Raw genomic sequence first — 14,051 nt, forward strand, 5'->3', positions numbered from 1 at the left:
ATCCAATGATGTCAAATCGCAACAAAAGAAAAATGGAAATCCATAAGCTCAGACCATTGGATGTCCAAACTACCACATGTCAAAATCTCCATTCAAATTTCCGCATTGCACAATTAGAGAATTGAAGAAGATTAAAATCTATGAGTTTATGTGATTCCTACACCACCAATGACGGAATCAACTTTCTTGGTGTCCAACCAAGGTTTCAAAAAAAATAGAACTGGGAATCGAATCCGTCAATGCCATTTCGATCCAACTCAAGCAGAATGGGTCAGGAATTGCAGAATCAGTCACGGCCAATTCTAATTGAATCGTCGGATTAATCGATCAAGTTTCTGATTTTCAAAATAATGTGTCCAATCGAGAAGTTGTCGAGTCAGTTATTAAAAAAATTGGGCAAAGTTTTTCCCCACCCATAGAGGACAATTCACCCATCATCTTAGGGTTCACAAACCCTTCCTAGGCTTTTAGTATGTTTCAAAATACCCTCTCGATACCCATTCCTGTCTTCTCCTGCCCTTGATCACCGTGGATGGATGGAAATTCGGTCTTCATATAGCACCGTATCCGCCCATACCTCACTGCGGCACAGCAGTTTTCGCGAAGGCTAGAGCTCGCAAAGGCTAGAGCTTTTCCCACCACCAGCATTTATGAGGCTGAGTTAGAGGCGATTACCTGTGGGCTCCAAACAGCTATAGACCTGGGTTACCATCAAGTGGAAATTTTTGCAGATTCCAAATCTTCGATCGAGGGGATTAACGGGAGCAGTTCCTCCCACTGGCACGTTTGGGACAAGATGTACAGAATCCGTTCCCTCTCGGAGTCCTTTAGCTCTATTACCTTCAACTTTTGCTATAGAGAAAGTAACCATTGTGCCGACTGGCTCGCCGACCTCGTGCATGTTCATATAGAGTTAAATCTTTGTACAGATAACCTCCCTCTGTCCCTTTGGCGTCTTATTTTCAATGACGCTGCTGGAACATCTTATACTAGGATATACTAGGTTGTAACTACCTTTCCTTTATTTAATTAATATACTTCCCCTTTTCCCAAAAAAAAATGGGTTTTCAAAATTGATAGTTTCACTCATGATTTTAAACATTTGGACCCACTAAATTATTTAACGTATATTGATGAGCACATTTATGTGTGAAATCTTAGGGTATAAAACATACATTTTACCACATTGGATAGAGTTACTCGGTGCTTTCTTGTGCTTTTCAGGTTTTAGGTGAATTCTTGTGAAAATGGAGGAGATGATGCTAAGGAAATGTTTTTAAGTTGTTTAGAGGTGTTAATGACTTGGATGCGTAGCCCATCGAGTCATCTTCGCAATGGTTCAAACGGCACTTGATTCCAAGTTGAAACAAAGAAGTTACGGCCGTTTTCATAACGAAGTGCGAAACTGGCATGTAGGGGTTTATTTGTAATTATTGACAATCGGACAGAGACAAAATAAAGCAAAAGTTCAGATGCCAGGGGTCTTAACGCAATAATCAGAAGTTTTCTTGTACCCGAAAGATTCCATTTGGAGGGCTCTGGACAATCCAACTTCAACTTGAGATATCTTGGGCTCCCAAACTCCAAATTGGACGAAATTTGGGTCTATTTTTTGTGATTTTTCACAAGGAACACAATGGTGAGGCCTATATAAGCACCCCATGCTCCACGTTTTCTGAAGGACAGAATGGGTATTTTATTTATTCTTGAATGAATCCTAATCATCACCCTTACTCTCTCTCTCCTCCAACTTCTCAAGGGCACTTCTGGAATTCTACTTGAGATAGATTTATTTTGAAAGATATTCTCTCACCTATGGAAAGTTGAAAAATCAAAGATGCTTTGATTTTATCTTGGAGAAGATATCTACAAAGAAAATGAAGACTTGTTAGAATTGAAGTTTACTTTTGAAATATAAAGTCATGTAAACAATCTTCTCTCTTCTTCTTCTTTCTATTTTTTTCTTTTTCTTAGGATTCAAGGCATTGTAAAAGAGGAAGGAGAAAATAATATTCTCTTTTCTTAGGGAATATTTTTCCTACACTTCCCTCTTCTCTCTTCTCCTCTCTTCCCCTTATAAATACCCCTTGTCCTCTGGGTTATAAGAAGTTAGTTTTTTTTAGTTCAGTTTTTAGTTAGTTTCTAGTTCAATTTTAATTCAGTTTTTAGTGTAATTTTTAGTTCATTCACTTAGTAAAATTTCTTTTATTCTTCTCCTTCTAAGTTGTGGTTTTTGGCTTTTCTAAGTTCTAGTTTGCTTTTTGATTTTCATTTAATGGTTTTAATAGGTTTAGTTTATGCTTTAATTTCAATTTAAGTCTTCAATTGGGTTGTAATTTCTTAATTCTAGTTTAGGTTTTAAGCTTTCTAGTCTAAGTTCTTAAGTTGATGATAAGACTTGAAGATTTAGAAGAGGAGGCCATGGTAAGTTTATGCAAGTATTCAAGCTTTTCAATTACATTCATGCAAACACATCTAGGTTTTACTATCTAAACTCTCAATCTCATTCTCCCTTTCCTGTATCTCTCTCTATCTTCTTCTTCTTCTCCCTCTATTTCTTTTATTTTTTTTATATGGTTGTGGTATGTGGATGCACTTTTATTCCCTTATTTCTTTTTTTGTGATTATGAAGTGTGGCTGCGTTTTTGTTATACCTTTCAATTCGCTTTAGTTTGATAGGTTAGATGCTCATGTATTAGGACGCCAATTTAATCCTTTAATTTTGTTAGATGCTTATGAGTTAGGATGCATTATTTTTCATTAATTTAATTAGTTTAATTTAACACTTTAATTTGGTTCACTTTGCATTACTTTTAAGTTAGTTAAATAGAGTGGCGTATATCTCCTCGTGTTCGACCCGTAGCTACGATTGACCCGTACGCTTGCGGTATTATTTTAACTCAAACATATATCTATCATCTCATATTTTCAACCTCAATATTTGATGGATCCCGGACATCCCAATCTTTAAAGATCTCAACTCTAGATCAATGGTTAAATATAATGCATTATACAACTATACTTTGGAAGCATTTGGAATCATATAAATGACTTTTTTATTTTATTTTTTTTGTATGAAAATTTTGCTGACATTAAGGTTGCGTTTGATATGATTTCTTGAAATACATTATCATCCTATAATGCATTCCGATAAATCATACCAGATGCAACGTAGAATTAACCAAAATAGTGCATGCATATGTACATGCAATGCATTCAATTGTAGCATCACTAATGGGATCCAAATCCAAATAATCTTACATAAATCACCCAAAAAAAAAATATTTGTTGGAAGATGAAGAATGTCAATTCAAAATTTGACTATCGGGAACATCTCCTCAAATGCATTAAGGTATTTTTTAATTAATCTATGAAAAAGGGTTAGGGTTACATTAAGATTCAGAAAAGCAAATCCTCCAATAAAATACAACATTTTAACTTGTCACTGCCGGATGGAAGAAGCTCCTTCAATGGCAAAACCCTAACTAAAAAAAAAAATTCTCTTCCAATCTTTGCAACTTTTTTATTAATTATGAATTCTCAATTTGGAAGAATGATTTGGGTTGCTTATTGCTATCATATTTATAATTGAACCTCTTTAAAGCCAACAATTGTGATCGAGCTAAGTAGTGTGATCCAAAAGAGTGATCTCGCAACTTGTTCATTATTGAACATAGGGATAATCCATGCGATATAGACCCACCAAGAGATAGAACCTTTCAGTATGTTGTAGTCTCTCCACTCATCAACATCACATAACGGATATACAGATATGAAAGCAGACAACCAAAAACCTAATCCATCGATGGCAAACATCAGAGAGTAAAATTAAACTGATGTTTGGACATAAAACAATTTAACGATTTAAAAAATATATAATTATATATTTATAACAATATTTTAAAAAAAAAAAAAAAACACTTTGCAAACATTTTACAAATCATTTGGATATTTCTCCCCTTTGGGAAATGGATACTATGTCGAACATCTCATTCCTTCAGTAGCGGAACATTGTACGTTGAACGAACCTACATGTAGCCAATATAGGTATCATCCTTTGGTACACCATAAACGTACAATATACAATTGCAATGGTAAGGACCTCTCAAATATATGGAAAAAAAAAAAAACCTATCAGAGATTCTTATTGTACAAACAACTGGCAATATTTCATAAAAAAATCTAAAATAATGATCACGTTCAACAAGCATACAATATGAATGTTCACACTTGAAATGAATTTGATAGTCACACACATATAATATATATCCAATAGAAAAAAGATATAAAAAATCATCGAGAAATTTTGAATTCTGTTTAGTTATACTACCAAATGCATTTTGGGCACAAATTCTTCGAATCTCTCTATAGGGAAGAAGAAAAAAGATTAACATAATATATCACTAGAAGCCAAGGAGTCAATTGCCTTATTACATCCACCCCCCCCCCCCCCAAGCAAAATGACATAATATACCACTAGAAGCCAAGGAGTCAATTGCCTTATTACATCCCCCCCCCCCCCCCAACAAAATGACATCTCTCAATTTGGTGCACTACTTGCTGATGACTTCTCAGTTCTCACAATAAAAAGCTCCATTTTCTTTTTGATGAGATACATAAACAAAGCTTTATTTGTATACAATCAAATGCATATATAATCATCCTTTCACTCACTCTCAAAAAAAGTTGAATCATCTCGCCAAAGTTGAAAAAATAAAACCTAAATCATAACTTAAATGACATATGAAACTCTAAAACAAGACCTAAAAAGTAAAAACAACATTAGATTTCAACATAGGGAAAATATTTATGAGCAGCCAAGGCAGGGTACGTTAGCATGTGTCTCTTTCTCCTCTTTACATTGAATGATCCTGCTATCTTTTGACATATGATACTATTTTATCACACCTCATGGGTGTGCTTCTCTACGCCGCTTGCTCAAAGAACCCTGTCTCTTCAGCATAATACAATTTTAGATGATCTATTTCTTCACAAACAATACAACAGATGTTAAATTCCAAGACATCAACCAATGTTCAAGGAAGCATAATTGGCAATGGAATCGATTTCCATTAATTCCGATTCATACTGAAGAACCCTTAAAAACAAGTCGATTCGATCAATTATTTTGATTCCTTGACCTGATTTTATTATTTATCAGTATTTTTTGGTAACTTGTGGGACTTATATCATAGTTTGTCTATTTTTTTTTTCTTCCATATCTAGGAATTTATTTCATGGTATCAAACTTGCACCCTAATTACATCAGGTCAATAAAATGTCACTTTGTATTTTTTCTCATGAACAACGGATGAGATTATGCAACTTAAGGGAATCGATCCCGTGACCTCCTGAAGAGGCATGCACTCAACTGGCAATACCTCCAACCAACAGAACTATTGGTTGATTGTACTATACTTTTATTTGCTGGAAATAGGATTGGCGAAAATTTTCTTAAAAAAAAAAAGAGAAAAAAAAAGAAGAGAAAAAGAAAACTCCACCGACGAGTAGAGAGTAGAGACAAGACAGTCGACTGGACATTCAATAGCGTAAAGCTGTAAATGTGTTTTCCAAAAGTACCATCACTTTATCAGTTAATTCTGGTTCTTATGATCTTACTAGTCGAAATTAATCGTCATAATTAAGGGTATAATAGGAATTTCAGATAAATATATTCAATATCAGGAACCTAAGGAGCGTGAGTTCTCATCGATATGGATCCTTTCTACAGCAATGGTCTTTTGAGGAAGAAGAGGAAGGGCGTGCAGCGTGCTTAGAGAAGAGGTCTCTCTCTCTCTCGCTCGCTCTCGCGTAGATTGAAGAAGGGAGAGAGAGTTTCCTTCTCCAAATATGAGAAACCTGTGATGCCCTTTCATTTTCGACTTGTTTTCGCATTCAATTTTTGATCATTCTATAGATCCTCGCGTGTAGTTCTTCGAATCCGATCAAGATCGATTGGATCGAACATCAATGGCCGCATCTCGACGTCTCCGAGACTTGCAAGCTCAACCAGGCAACAAGATCTGTGTTGACTGCTCTCAGAAGAACCCTCAGTGGGCTTCCGTTTCCTATGGTATCTTCATGTGTCTCGAGTGTTCCGGGAAGCACCGTGGCCTTGGCGTTCACATCAGCTTCGTCCGGTCGGTGACCATGGACGCCTGGTCCGAGATCCAGCTGAAGAAGATGGAGGCTGGTGGCAATGAGAAACTCAATTCGTTTCTTGCGCAATACGGGGTTCCCAAGGAGACCGATATTGTCGCCAAGTATAACACACAGGCTGCTAGCATCTACCGGGACAGAATTCAGGCTCTCGCCGATGGTCGCCCTTGGCGTGACCCTCCGGTCGTTAAGGAAGCGACTGGGATCGGGAAGAAGAAGCCGCCGTTGCCGCAGAGTGGAGGTTTAGGAGGAAGGGATGCTAATTCTGGGAGCAATGGAGGTTGGGATAGTTGGGACAACGATGATGGGTTTAGATCCTCGGATATGAGGCGGAATCAAACTGTTGGGGATTTTAGGGGTGGAGGTGGTGCGGGTGGAATGCCTGCGAGGTCGAGGTCGACGGAGGATATCTACACAAGGTCGCAGTTAGAAGCGTCAGCTGCGAACAAGGAGAGCTTTTTTGAGAGGAAAAAGGTGGAGAACGAATCTCGGCCTGAAGGGATCCCACCTTCTCAAGGAGGAAAGTACGTAGGGTTTGGATCGACGCCTCCACCAACTCAGCAGAGTAATGCACAAGGGGATGTTCTCAGAGACACGGTGTCTGTTGTTTCTCAGGTAAGAATCTCCGTAAGAAAGTTCAATTGTTTTTTTCATATCTTAAAAATTGGTTGCTCTCCAGTCTCCACTACCAATAGATAAGAGTTTAATGTCATTATTACTTTGCTACCTTACCCATCTGTCATTATTTGTTTTAATGGTTTTTGGTTTCTTGAAAGATTTTGAAAATGCAAACTGTACCTGCGGGGCCAAAATTGTCAGTGACTGGGGGTTGCTAACTTTAGACTTTAGGAGGAGGTTGAAAGTAAAAGGGACAGGAATGAAGTAATGCAACAATATTCCCTGTATAATCTATTTCAATTCTGGAGTAACCACATCCATCTGAAAGCCGAATACCAATGCAAGTATTTTTCAGGAATTGCTTAGAATGAAATCATGATGTGTTGAGTCTGCCGTTTTAAACATAAATTAATGCATAAAACAAAACTTTCTATAAACATGATAAGGATGAAAGTATGAGTGGCTGAATTGGACGCTGATTAGAATTCTGGTAATCAAAAGAGAAGATTTTTTTTCCGTCATTCTTGGTGGAGAGTATTAATATTCATAATTGCAACTAGACTTGCTTGATGTGGAGCAGGAACCATAGGAAGGAGTTAATCTGGGGTGAGGATTGCACTGGTGTTTTCCTTAGAGCATGGTCATTCTGTATAATTGAAACAATCGTGGAGGAAAGCTAAGTCATCTAGGGTATTTGGGTGTTTTTCTTGTTGTTTTGATTCCTTTATTTGCGCCCTGCAGGGATATTTTTGCATTTGGCGCTTTCTAGTCAAATTTAGTGGTATTGGGTTGTTAGTATGTGTTTAACTCAAATCCTCTCTCTCGGCATGGAAGTAAGCCAGTATAATATATTATTTCACTGTGTCATCCATTCTTGCTTACTCTATAAGTAATTAAAACTGAAAAAGGGTAGGATAATACTTTGTAAGTCGGCATGAATGAAACTGGACTAGGGTTCAGGCAAATCTGCGGTGATTGGTGCATGGAAGTTCATGTGAAGATGAATCAATGATTGTTTATCAATTGTGCCAGGTCTGATGTGCCTATGAATGAATTGGAGCTATAATGACCTGTGTATTATTTAGTTTAGCTGAGTGTTTTCTTATAAGTTGATGAATTTGTTGTGCATATGTAGACATTGGCAAATCAGATTCGTTGACTGTGGGATCAAGTTGTAAAACTGAATGACCCAAGTAATTGAAGTTCATTTGCTTGTTGTAGTGCAATAACTTGTTCTCACTTGACTAATTTGGAGAGAGAATTTGTTGGAAAACTAAGAACCAAACAACTGGCATTTCTGGTTTTATGCAAGGTTCGAAAACTCGGGTCTCGGTGCCAACTCGGACCCTTGAAAAACCGAGTCGAGTCGAGATCTTGCCGAGTTGGTGCACTTTTTTTTTTTCTCCACTCGAAGCCTCATCTCGGTGGGTTTTAGACCTAGTTTAGGTCTGAAGCTTGATATTCAACCTATTTTAGGCCATTTAAACACAATGGCACTATCAAATTTTGCAAAAACAAAGTCCAAATAGGAGTTTCACTTAGTGAGAAAGCAGGACGGACACTTATGCTAGAAACCAGGACAGACACAAGACAAACACACTTATTTATGTCTAATTTCATTTACTTAAGATATTATTCATAAATAAGCAAATACCCCCTATTTGAATCCAATAAAAATAGTTAAAAAATCAAATTCCAAAAGGAAAAAAAGTCAACCCCCCAGTTCAAGAACAAAAACTGGATTTTCGACGGTAGGTGCAATTTTCAACTTTCTAATGCTGGGGTTTTTCTCAAATCTAAAAATTCCATAAATCTTATTATGGTAAAACATTGCTAGTGCGGTAAAATATTCATTTGTTTTGATGTCCAAAAAACTATTTTCATTCAGAGTGATTTTGACAACATTCGTGCACACCAAATTAAGTTTGACCGGTACATTACTCCTTCAATATGAATCAGATTTAAGCAATCCTGGAGTAGTTCTTGAATTGGGGGGTTGACTTTTGGAATTTGATTTTTTAACTATTTTTATTGGATTCAAATAGGGGGTATTTACTTATTTATGAATAATATCTTATGTAAATGAAATACATTTACTTAAATGATATTAGGCATAAATAAGTGTCTATCTTGGTTCTTGGCATAGATAGGTGTCTGTATTCCAAGATTTTCCAGCAAGATCCCGAGATCTGGCACTCATATAAAAGACCTAGATGGGCGTTTTCCTATGTCAAACCGAGATCTCGGAGAGATATTGTATTTTTATGACTTGACCCCCATCTCGTCTCGGGATTTCGAAAAACCGAGAAACTCGGCAAGATCTTGCGAGTTCTTGAACTGTGACTTTTATGTACTCTGCCTTCCTCATTGCTTCCTTTTCTGTAGGTTCTGTAGGGTGAAACAAACTGGATGTTAAACCTTGTTGTATCCTTCCCTGTCTGATGGAAGGGTGTCTCAATGAATATTTATTATTTTTGAGTTTGTTGTTTGATATTTTGTATTACATTGTGATTTGTTTCTAGGAAATGCTGTGTTTGTCATAGATGATGATGATTATCTTTCTATATGTTTACTTCTTTGGTATATTGATTGCTATTTTTCTGTTGTTGATTTATTGCCAATTTTTGTCCTAGGGTCTTGGTAGGTTATCTTTGGTTGCAGCATCTGCTGCTCAGTCTGCTGCTAGTGTGGTCCAAGCTGGCACAAAAGAGCTTACTTCCAAGGTATTTGACTTTCTTCTTTTATTTGTCATTGTTTCTCTGGTAGTACATCATATGATTTGTCTGCATAATTACTACACTCGGGCCTCCTAATCATGTGGTCTGTAATTATGCTGAAAAGAATTTGATGCCCCTAAATGTGCATGAGCAGATGAGCCTCTATCCTGGTTCTTGATCCAGCCTAAGGTTCAACATTGGCCCTCTATTCAATCTGTAATGCAGTATAGAAACTAGTGATGATTATGTACAAGGAAAATCCTGTAATAACACTAGTTCATTGTTTGTGTTGTTTGTCTCCAAATATTAGGAAAAAGATTTTTATGATTTTTGGAGTATCAAACACATCTTACTTTCATACCTATGGCAAGTCCTACAGAGGTACTTATCTAGGTATCGTAGGGTCCAACGATCTTTTGTTTTGAAGGCTGAGAATCTGATCTTTTAGATTTGGATGGTTATAGTGCAGCTAGTGGGAATCAATTCCAGCTTTTAGGGGTTTACAAGTTAGGTCTAGAGCAATGCCCATCTTGGAGGTCTTTCTGAACCATGGGGCTTGTTTGATTTAAGGGAAAATATCATCCCCCTCCCCTCTAAGTTTGCCTAATATCAATCCAGTACCCAAGTTTTGAAAAATATCTACCCCCTCCCCTACTTTATAAAGATTCTATCAACCGTACCCTAAATGGCTAACGGTGTTAAAACAACATTTCAAAAGACGATATTACCCTTTAATTGAAATAAAAAAAGCACAAACCTTTAATTGGCTAACCTCATATTTTTTTTATTTATTTTGTTTCTTTTTCTTCCTCTTCTTCTTCTCCTCCACCATGGCCAAACCCACCGAATCATCTCCTTCAGCTTCATCTCTCATCTTCTCCATCTTCTAATGTAAAAGCCCAGCTCAAACCTCCAAACTCCATGGCTGCCACCAACCGAACCCTCATCTTCCCCTTTGCTTTTTTTCTTTTTCTTCTTCTTTAACACCCTAAACCTGTAAAACCATCTCTATGGATTAACTAGGTAATTCCAAACCCTATTGATTCCAGCACCAGACCATTATTTGAGAGATAAATTCCTGGAATTAGATTTGGCGGTAAGCTTAGAACCAGATCTGAAGTTTTCAGCTCCGAGCAACAATCTCGCAGTTGCCCATTCAATGAGCCAATCAAATGATCCAGCGCTTAACTTTATCTCCAAAAAGTTCGAAGCAGGCTAAAGCATAATGCTCTGGCCGTTGATTGAGGCGATGAATCAGAATTATTGGGAATGAGAGGTCTGAGTGGTTCAACCCTTTCTTCATTCTTCTTCTTGCAAACTCACCTGCCCGGCCCCATCCCTCTGCAACCCCATCCAAACAGGCCGCATCCCCACTCTCCTCTTATTTTTCTTATTTTTTTCCTGCAACCTCACCCGCCCTTACCCTCTACAGAGTAGAGAGCCACCATTAATATCGCTTTAACATTTGAGCCTCTTGGAACAGAAGAAATCATAGTTCGAAAATCATCTCATTAATTGCTTCTGAAATATGCAAAACATTCAATTATTTTAGAAGAGGCCACATGTAAAACAAACAGTAAATTGTTCAAGCGAAATATCACCGAATGACCCTTGAAAACCTAATCTGCAAACCTAATTTTGAATGAACAGAAACAAATTTCAGTGAGGAGTAAACGGACATTGAGCACCGGCGAACAATTACATTCGCCATTGGAGAGAGGTCAGAAATTAATGAGATGATTTTTTCATTGAAAACCTAATCTACATTCCCAAAATGGTTCTCAAATTATCTCATTAATTCGCCCTTGAAAACCTAGTCTGAATTCCCAAAACTACGGATCTTCTAAAAAGAAATTGCATTGCTCCTTCCAGATTCTGAGGTTCTCAAATTATCAATTTCTCTTTTCTAGCAATCTAAGTTCTCAGTATTGGAGTTCTATAATCTTCCATTCTTAGACCTTAGTTCTAATCCTGCAACTATGGGAATTTGTTGAAATCCTAGAAGTTCGAATCAGGAAGAAGCAAACGTTGGAATGCCAAGACTGGGTCCGCCCAAACCCGTCTCCTTGATGTAGAAGCATCCCATCAACCACAAAAAGAAGAAGAAAAAGATACCCATCTTGATCAACAGAAACCTTCCTCTGTTTCTTCAGATTCCACCAGTCTGTACTGGCCTTTCTTTTCTCTTGGGCTACTTTTCTTCTTCTCCCTGTACTGATACTCGAGCTCTCCGATTGTTCCGGCTGCGAGAATTATCAGATCTTCAATTTCGAGCTCGATGTCATCGTCGCTTAGTCTTGTCTTGCCGCAGTTTCTCTGGCCTGTGCCTCTCACAACCTCTGTAAGTATGACATTCGGAAATTCCTCTTTGTTGATCGTTATCACGGCCATTGGTAGCTCAATTGGTGAATCAGATTCAAGGATTGGCAATGACATTGTTCCAATCATCTGTAATCGCCGCCTCAGCCATCACCCTAAACCTATAATCGCAGCCAAGCTCCTCTGTATCGTCACGTTCAGCAGCAGATTCGTCAACCTAGCTGGCATCTGTCCTGAAATTTCCTGCAATTTTTCAGGTAAATCCGGGACAGTCTTCGGCCGGTGAGTCTCAGCCTCAATCACATGAGTTCGCCGGAGAGAATCTGAACCAAGAAGTTCTTCTTCGTTTCAATTAATTATTTTATTATTAGGGAGGGTAATCTTGGAATATCACACTATATAAGGGTATTTTTGGATTTTAATGAATATATTAATGCTGATGTCATCACTTAACTGCATTTTTTAACAGAATGGGCACGGTAGATAGAATCTTTATAAAGTAGGGGAGGGGGTAGATATTTTTCAAAACTTGGGTATTGGATTGATATTAGGTAAACTTAGAGGGGAGGGGGATGATATTTTCCCTTTATTTAATTGAATACTTCTAGTCAGTGGTGAAAGGGTAATTTTGATATTTTCTGGAAATTGGATCCAAGTTTAAGTTTTATTACTCCCTCTCACCTTTGTTTACTCTTTTTTTTGGGTGTGTGGAGGGGTGTTAGGAAAGGGGTGAAAGCATATACTTAGATCTTACATACAAACATTTGGCCCATGACATTCTTGTTTCACAACCCTTACTTGGGTAGAGGCTTTTCTGCATCAGTATATGCCAAATTATTAGCTGACCTTCTCCTTGGCCTCTGCCAAATTCCTGCTACTCTACTATGTTAAAGATTATGCACAGATCTCCATGGCCCCTTTTCACTTTCCTTCCATAACGTTGTGGGGAAGCCCTTCCTTGATAGGAAATTCTAACCCATATAGAGCAACGAGAGTTCCACACTAGCTGGGTAAGGTTGTATTTGTTTGAAAACTTATCACATTCTCCAGGGAGTTATTCTCTTGAGAAAATTTGATTGCTTTCCTCTTCTTCTACCATCTTTCTCTCATTTTCTATGACCCTGCCAAATTCCTTGTTTATTAGATTCATAACTGATAATTGCGATTAGTTGTTTTTCGGCCATGAGTCTGAGAATCATGCGAAACCTTGTGGTTCCTACAGCCTCATGGTCAACCTATCTTATTCTAAAGCCCCATGGCTGAGGGAAAACATACTTTAGTGGAAAAACTAATTGAAAAATCGGTTTTACTGATGACCTTCTCAATCAATTGAAGGTCTTTTTTGAAAGTGCACTTGGAGCCCGTAAGTTTTACTGGATTTGGTGTCCTGCTAAATGCTATAAATTGTCGTCTTTATACAAACATTTAGCACTTAAACATCTTTTTTTCACGTCAAATTTGAGCAACATCATCCATACACAATCAACAGGGCCTGCCCCTCTAATCCTGAGCTTTCTTAGGTGTCTTAAGTCAGAGACTATCAATGCTAAATCATAGGATGGGAGATTTGGTGTGATCGTCCATTCTGATCCTGTTTAAGCTATTGTAAGTGAGTTATCTTAAGCTCTATTTCTTTGCTTAAGCTGCTTCTTGTTTAAACCATCCAGCAATCCATATGGCCCTGACCTCCAGATTTGTCTAACATTAAGACAACTCAATCAATTTATCTGTCTGCCATAGAAATTCCTTCGAAGCCAGCATACTAAACTCTTTGCTAATGCACTAGGATATTCTGAAACGTCTCTGTTTGTACCCTATTTTCGGTCAAGGAGCAGGGCTAGTACAAACTGGGCCCAAAACGACACAGGCTAAGGAGTGACCGAAATAAGGTGACTGGTCCACCTGGACCTGGCCAGGATAAGTAGGCACGGTTATTCATGCTATGGTTAAGACAGTTAAGATTGATCTATCACGTTCCAGTATAGACGGTTATGGCCGGTCATTAAAGGAGTTATAACGGCTGCAGGAAGAACATGGAGTCGACCAGTTACGAAAACTTAACAAAAATAAGTGTCAAGTATAAATAAGAGGATTAAAGGAGCAGGGGGACCTTTCGTCAAAAATCAAACCTGCATTACTTATCTTTTACCTTTTACATTAGGAGTAGGAACAAGGCTAAAGTAATCTTAGGATCTTAGTGTAGCAAAACCTCTCAGGGGTTATTTTTATGTATCCAAT

General features: G+C 37.7%; 1 protein-coding gene across 1 annotated transcript in view; it reads left to right on the forward strand.

Moving 5' to 3' along the window:
* The first annotated feature begins 5,865 nt into the window (after positions 1–5,865).
* Positions 5,866–14,051, forward strand: part of LOC122671003 (probable ADP-ribosylation factor GTPase-activating protein AGD6) — a 33,102-nt gene continuing 24,916 nt past the window's right edge. Inside the window, exons 1-2 of the mRNA XM_043868084.1 lie at positions 5,866–6,774; positions 9,411–9,500. Of these exons, the coding sequence (XP_043724019.1) occupies positions 5,971–6,774; positions 9,411–9,500 (894 nt within the window). The 5' untranslated portion in view covers positions 5,866–5,970. The remainder of the gene's footprint in view (positions 6,775–9,410; positions 9,501–14,051) is intronic.

The sequence above is a fragment of the Telopea speciosissima genome, chromosome 1, assembly GCF_018873765.1.
Source record: "Telopea speciosissima isolate NSW1024214 ecotype Mountain lineage chromosome 1, Tspe_v1, whole genome shotgun sequence".
NCBI lineage: Eukaryota > Viridiplantae > Streptophyta > Magnoliopsida > Proteales > Proteaceae > Telopea > Telopea speciosissima.